General features: G+C 48.2%; 1 protein-coding gene across 1 annotated transcript; it reads left to right on the top strand.

The window, feature by feature from the left end:
* The first annotated feature begins 2714 nt into the window (after positions 1 to 2714).
* On the top strand, positions 2715 to 5257 carry LOC125509900 (transcription factor BHLH089-like). The gene is made up of 8 exons (XM_048674928.1): positions 2715 to 3373; positions 3487 to 3738; positions 3848 to 3913; positions 4018 to 4086; positions 4178 to 4252; positions 4340 to 4528; positions 4626 to 4719; positions 4812 to 5257. Exons 1-8 carry the CDS (start codon positions 3026 to 3028, stop codon positions 4850 to 4852), a joined length of 1134 nt encoding a protein of 377 aa, XP_048530885.1. The 5' UTR covers positions 2715 to 3025; the 3' UTR covers positions 4853 to 5257.
* The last annotated feature ends 777 nt before the right edge of the window (positions 5258 to 6034 follow it).

Raw genomic sequence — 6034 nt, 5'->3', positions numbered from 1 at the left:
CCACATGTTTCATGCTATGGTTAGGTTTATCTTAATACTTTTGTTGTAGTTGCGGATGCTTGCAATAGAGGTTAATCATAAGTGGGATGCTTGTTCAAGTAAGAACAGCACCCAAGCACCGGTCCACCCACATACCAAATTATCAAAGTATCGAATGCGAATCATATGAACGTGATGAAAACTAGCTTGACGATATTCCCATGTGTCCTCGGGAGCGCTTTTCCTATTATAAGAGTTTGTTCCGGCTTGTCCTTTGCTACAAAAAGGATTGGGCCACTTTGCTGCACTTTATTTACTTTTGTTACTTGTTGCTCGTTACAATTTATCTTATCACAAAACTATGTGTTACCACTTATTTCAGTACTTGCAGAGAATACCTTGCTGAAAACCGCTTATCATTTCCTTCTGCTCCTCATTGGGTTCGACACTCTTACTTATCGAAAGGACTACGTTAGATCCCTTATACTTGTGGGTCATCAAGGACGCTCGAGGTAGTTACTATGACCAACAAGCAACACTACTAGGATCACAAACGCAACCACAAGGGAAACTTGATCAAGTCGCAAGAGTGCTCGTTGCAAGTAGGAACAACATGTGTAGAAGTAGTTGAGGAAGCACCAGTGAAGTTAAAGAGAAGGTCATGTCTGCAGGAAGAAAAGAAGCTTTGTTGCGAACCATACCGTGTCACTGGCAGAGGGAAGACTACAATCTCTCCCTTGCCTTTGTCATGCCATTGCATGAGGACACCACCCCACTGGCCAACAACCTATGAAGGGACAAGAAAGAAAGCCAAAGAAGTGATGAGAGAAATAATGAAACAACCTCGCCTCCACCACCGTTGTTGTTCCTCGAGAGCTAGGTACCACTAACTCACAACATGTCCACATGCTCCAACTCACCCAAGGAGGCGCATCCAATGAGAACTAAGGCGCTTGAGCGCTAGCATTGCCCAGCCAATGAGGCTTAACTTTTCACTTGGGAATTGGGGGGGGGGGTCTATACATGGCATAGCAGGGAGGGAGAACAATACATGAGCATCTTTTAGGGCTACCGTCGCAGCACCCTTGAAGCTTTGTAGATCAGGCAACTCGACCAGATCTAGATTAGACAAGGAAGGAAAAGCTGCTTGGGAAGGGAGCTAGAACAACCAGGGTTTGGGCGTCCTCGAGTCACACACAAAAGTCGTACCTCAATGTATTATAGAGTAAGTCTCAAAACATATATATTTTTCTTAACTAAGAATGAGCACACTCGTTCATTATCTAATGATTATTCACTAGGTTTAGAAAAATGTGTTCTGGGTGTGGTGTTCAGCAAATAATGCAGCACACATCTTAGCGATAGGAGATTGTGGCTATGCCCGAGCATAAAAACCGAAGACCAAACCCATAAAGACCGAGACCGAACATGTAAAGACCAAACTGAAATCGACTATCAAAACTGGAAGACCGAATTAAATTCGGTCAGACCGGTCTTCTTATTTGGACGGCCGAATAACCCAAATGTACTGAATTAGCACAACGCTTTGGATGTTTACGGCGCAATTCTGCTTGAATACACCTACAACATACACATGTTGTCTGGACTTTGAATTTTTGTTTGCATATACTTGTTACACATACCCACTGTTTGAATTCTGTTTGTACTGTAGTGTACATCAATTTGAGTTGAAATTCGGGCTGGACGGACCGAACAACATTTGTAAAGACCGTAGACTGAATAGCGGGGAACCGAGAAGGCCGCAACAATTTCGCTCTTCAATTGGAAGACCGAATTCTTGTAAGACCAAAATGACCCGATTGAATGCCCGGGCTTAGCTGTGGCAATAATCTTTGTCAAACTTACATGTAGACCCCGGACATGGGAGTAGTAAGAAAATGGCATTCCTGAATTTAGTATGCAGTGAAATTAAATTTAAACTAGTACTCCCTCCGTCCCATAATGTAAGACGTTTTATGGGACAGAGGGAGTAATAGGGAATAAATAACTTGTTATTATAAAGGGATTTGACTAAATTCATTGGGTTCATTTGAATCCAGTGAGCATATGCTGCCTTTGCCCTGCCCTCAAACTATTTTTCCGTGGCCTTCATATGTATTTCGGACGTTGTATTCTTGGAAATTTTTGGATGAGGAGCCACAAATTCTTCTTAAAAAAGTAAGTTTAGTGACTTTTATAAACACATTTAGTGACTTATAGAAGAGTAATCTCTGCCCTTTTATAACGTCTCCGTTTCTATTTACTTCACATATTAGGTTCTCAAGTCAAACTCTATAAACGTTGATCAAGTTTATAGAAAAATATCAACATCCACAATACCATTACGATCATCATTGAATTTATTTTCGCACAATATATGTTTTTGAAGTTTGGCTTGAATCAAAGCTAAGCCAATATGGAGAAAAAAGAAGAAGGCGAGAGTAGCTGCCGAGTCGGAGCACGACGTGACGCGGTGCTCGCGAACTCAGTGGCGCACTGATAAAAAATCAGAGGGAGCGCACTTTACAGACCCCGTCCGTGATTTTGGCAGTAATGAGTGCGGTCGCGCTCGCGTTTGCGGCGGCATGACAGCGGCCCAGTCCACCGGGGGTAAAAGAAGAAGAGGAAAAGAGAACCGTGAAACCCATCGCCGTCGGCCCCCTCCTCCCCGGAGCGGAAATCCCGGGGCGGTGTCTCCGCCCCTGCAGCGTCTTACGGGCGAGGTTACCCTCCACCCCCGTCCGTCTCTTTTGTTTTGACCTCCGCCCACCCGCGGTAGCCCACCGCCGCAAGCATCTCCACCCCTCCCCTCCGCCGCGCTGGGCGAGGGCCGGCTCCACAGCCCCTTTCTATAAATCAATCCGCGGAATCCCCTCCACACCCACCTACCGTCCCTCCCTCCCCCGCCTCGCCCCCCGCACCCACTTTCCCCAAGTCCACTTCTTGCCCTCACCCTCCCCCTCCCTTCCGTCCGCCTTGCTTCCTTCCTGCGCAATCATCGCGGCCGGTCCCTTCTCCTCTCCTCTGCTCGCCGATCGAGCGCGCCATGGACGGCGACTACGTCTCCGGCCTGCTCATGGGCTCCGTGGGGCTCGACTTCGGCGTGCCGGGCCTCGACGCCGGCTTCTTCGAGACGCTCTGCGGCGGCGCGGGCGCCGCGGGCCTCGCCGCCATGTTCGGGGACCGGGCGGCGGGGATGCCCGGCTTCGGCGGCAACGGCGGCCAGTTCGGTGCCGTGGAGGGGGGCGGCGGCGGCGGCGAGCTCGGCGCCGCGTCCCGGGAGGGGTCCTCGGTCTCCGACCCGGCGTGGGCGTACGGCGCGAATGCCAGGAAGCGGAAGGCGCCGGCCGCGGGCGCCGGCAAGGGCAAGGAGGCCGCGTCCTGTTTCTCCAAGGTGACTTCTTGTTCCATGGAGTTCATTTAATTTTCGGTTGTTGAGGAAATTATGCCGTGCATTATCTTCCTGGCTGGTTCTACCCGAAGTTGACGCCGGAATTTGGTCTGCAGATGGGGGAGCCGACGGGGCCGGACTCGAAGAAGTGCAAAATTGAGGACGAGACCGTGAGGCCCAAGGTGGAGGAGGAGGCGGCCACGGCCACGGCCAGCGATGGGTCGGCCGGCGGGGAGCGAGGCCGCAAGCAGGCCAAGGGCAAGGGCTCCAAGTCCAAGCAGCCGGCGGCGGACGAGCCGCCCCGGGACTACGTCCACGTCCGGGCCAGGAGAGGCCAGGCAACCGACAGCCACAGCCTTGCTGAGAGGGTAAATACTCTAATTTTACTCTCGCCGTCTCTTTTACATGCCTGAATGAAAAGTTGTCAGTAGTACAAATTTTTTGCACGCTGTCCTCAATTGTGGGTTCATATGACAGGTTAGAAGAGAGAAGATCACCCTCAAGATGAAGATGCTCCAGGACCTGGTGCCAGGATGTAACAAGGTATCAAAATATTCCATCTAGACTGGGAACATAACATTTTTGTGTGCAAGTGTCACTTGTTACCATCTCTAGTTTGTCTAATTTGTAGAAATTCCCATTTCTAGGTGATTGGCAAAGCGCTCATGCTCGATGAGATCATAAACTATGTTCAATCGCTGCAGCAGCAAGTCGAGGTTAGACAAGACACACAATTTGTCGCGGTACCAAAATAATTTGTAGCTCTCGCCGAATTCTCTAATCCTTTCGCTGTTTTACTCTTTTCAGTTCTTGTCCATGAAGCTCTCGACCGTGAACCCGCAACTTGACTTTGACACCTTGTCGAACCTCCTACACAAAGATGTGAGCTCCAGTTTATCTCGCATCTTCTCGCGCTTTGGCTCTATGAAACAATCTGCCTCTAACATGCTGTTTCCTCTGTATATTCAGATGAACCAAGCACTCGGCCCTTCGGCGAGCACGGTCTTTCCATTGGAGAGTGCTGGCACGGTGTACCCATTGTGTGACCAAGCAGACCTTTACCAGTCCTTCAGCTCGGGTGCTATGGAGAACCAATGCTCCATGGGTCTGTTAGACATGGCTCTACCGCCCGCACCGCAGTACCCTTTTCAAAAACAGGTGACTGTTGATTGCCTGGAAAACTGCAATATACCTACTCAATTAAGATAGTTAATATGCATCTGATCCTGATACTCTTTGCCTCTTTTTTTCTCAGCAACAGGATTTCTGGGAGGCGAGTGCCCAAAATGGCCTGCATATGGACCACGAGCAAAGCCAGGAGAATGCGGGTTCGGCGCCGAATTTCGATGGTTCGTATAGTGAACAATGATGGATCGTTGCTTGCTGCACGCCTTGGTAATTCAGCTTGGACTAACAGGTTTGTGTGGTTCGGCTTACGCAGGTCAGTTACAAGCAGCAGATCATCCAGAGATTGAGTTCTAGACGATCACAGGATCACTGATAATCACCAAGGCCCATATTTTTGTACATAAGAAAAGTATGGCGAGTGAAGCTCCTAAGCTAACGGTCTTTTGACTTCCGGACTGAGAACTGATTTGATCATCCACATCCGATGCCGAATGGTACCAAGACGGCGGGGATCGGGGACACTAGAATGAATCCCAGCTGAACTACCATCCTCTCCTTGATTCTTCTCGTGTTGATGAGATTATGTGGTCTCAAAAATAGTAAATCATGTACTTAGATATGGTGAAAATATTTAGAATCACCATCATCTCCCCTAATGTGTAAGAACTCGGCAGATATTGGGACGATACTACTACCATGTACTTCTATTTTGCATTTGTCGTGGAAATGGCAATTATGAACATATATACTACGAATGCATATACTATATGTTCTGTACTGTTTTACAGCCCAATGATTGGGCCGCCAAATTACAGTTAAGTGGTGCTCGCTGAATGCTCATCAATCACAGCGAACAGTTACTTGTCAATCACGGTTTAGCGTGTTGTTCACTCATTTCGGTACTTACTGAATGCTCACCAATCACAGTGAACAGTGACTTATCACCAGCTATAAGTTCGTAATAGATGCTCTCTCCTTTCAACATCATAAGATGTTTAAACTTTTTGTTTTTCTGAATTGAAAGTATATAGACGCGTTTTAGCGTGTTTGTTCGCCCATTTCGGTCCGTATTAGTCTATATTGAAATACCTGAAACGTCTTAAAACAGTGAACGGAGGGAGGGTAGTATGCGACTTGCAGCTGTTGGAACCTTTTAATCATCATCATCATCATCAGAAACTCTCATTTCACCATCAACATCACCATTCACCAGCAGCTAGCATCCCTTCTTTTCTGAGATGAGATGGAACTCCACATCACATCTTCACCTGCGTAGGCAGAAATGGTGGTGCTAGTTACAGCCGGTGGTTGTTGCATGTGGGTGGTGCACGTAGGAGAAGAGGCGAGGGGCGTCGCTGTCTCCCAGCTTTGGTAGGTTACCCGTCCCTTTTATCCGCTCTCCGCTGGATCTCATTTCGTATCCGTCCATGACCATGTCATCCCTTCCGCCGCGCCACCTTGCGGTAGTAGTGTCCAGCTTTTGTTAAAATAATTAAAAACAAGTCTTCATAAAGTTTAGTTTCTACTCCCTCCGTC

Source organism: Triticum urartu, chromosome 5 (assembly GCF_003073215.2).
Source record: "Triticum urartu cultivar G1812 chromosome 5, Tu2.1, whole genome shotgun sequence".
Lineage (NCBI taxonomy): Eukaryota > Viridiplantae > Streptophyta > Magnoliopsida > Poales > Poaceae > Triticum > Triticum urartu.
This window is presented reverse-complemented; position numbering and strand designations above follow the sequence as displayed.

Coding starts and splice junctions, on each gene's coding strand:
- LOC125509900 (XM_048674928.1), top strand. CDS start 3,026: ATGGACGGCGACTACGTCTCCGGCCTGCTCATGGGCTCCGTGGGGCTC. Junction 3,374..3,486: donor CCGCGTCCTGTTTCTCCAAG/GTGACTTCTTGT, acceptor TTTGGTCTGCAG/ATGGGGGAGCCGACGGGGCC. Junction 4,253..4,339: donor CGAACCTCCTACACAAAGAT/GTGAGCTCCAGT, acceptor CTGTATATTCAG/ATGAACCAAGCACTCGGCCC.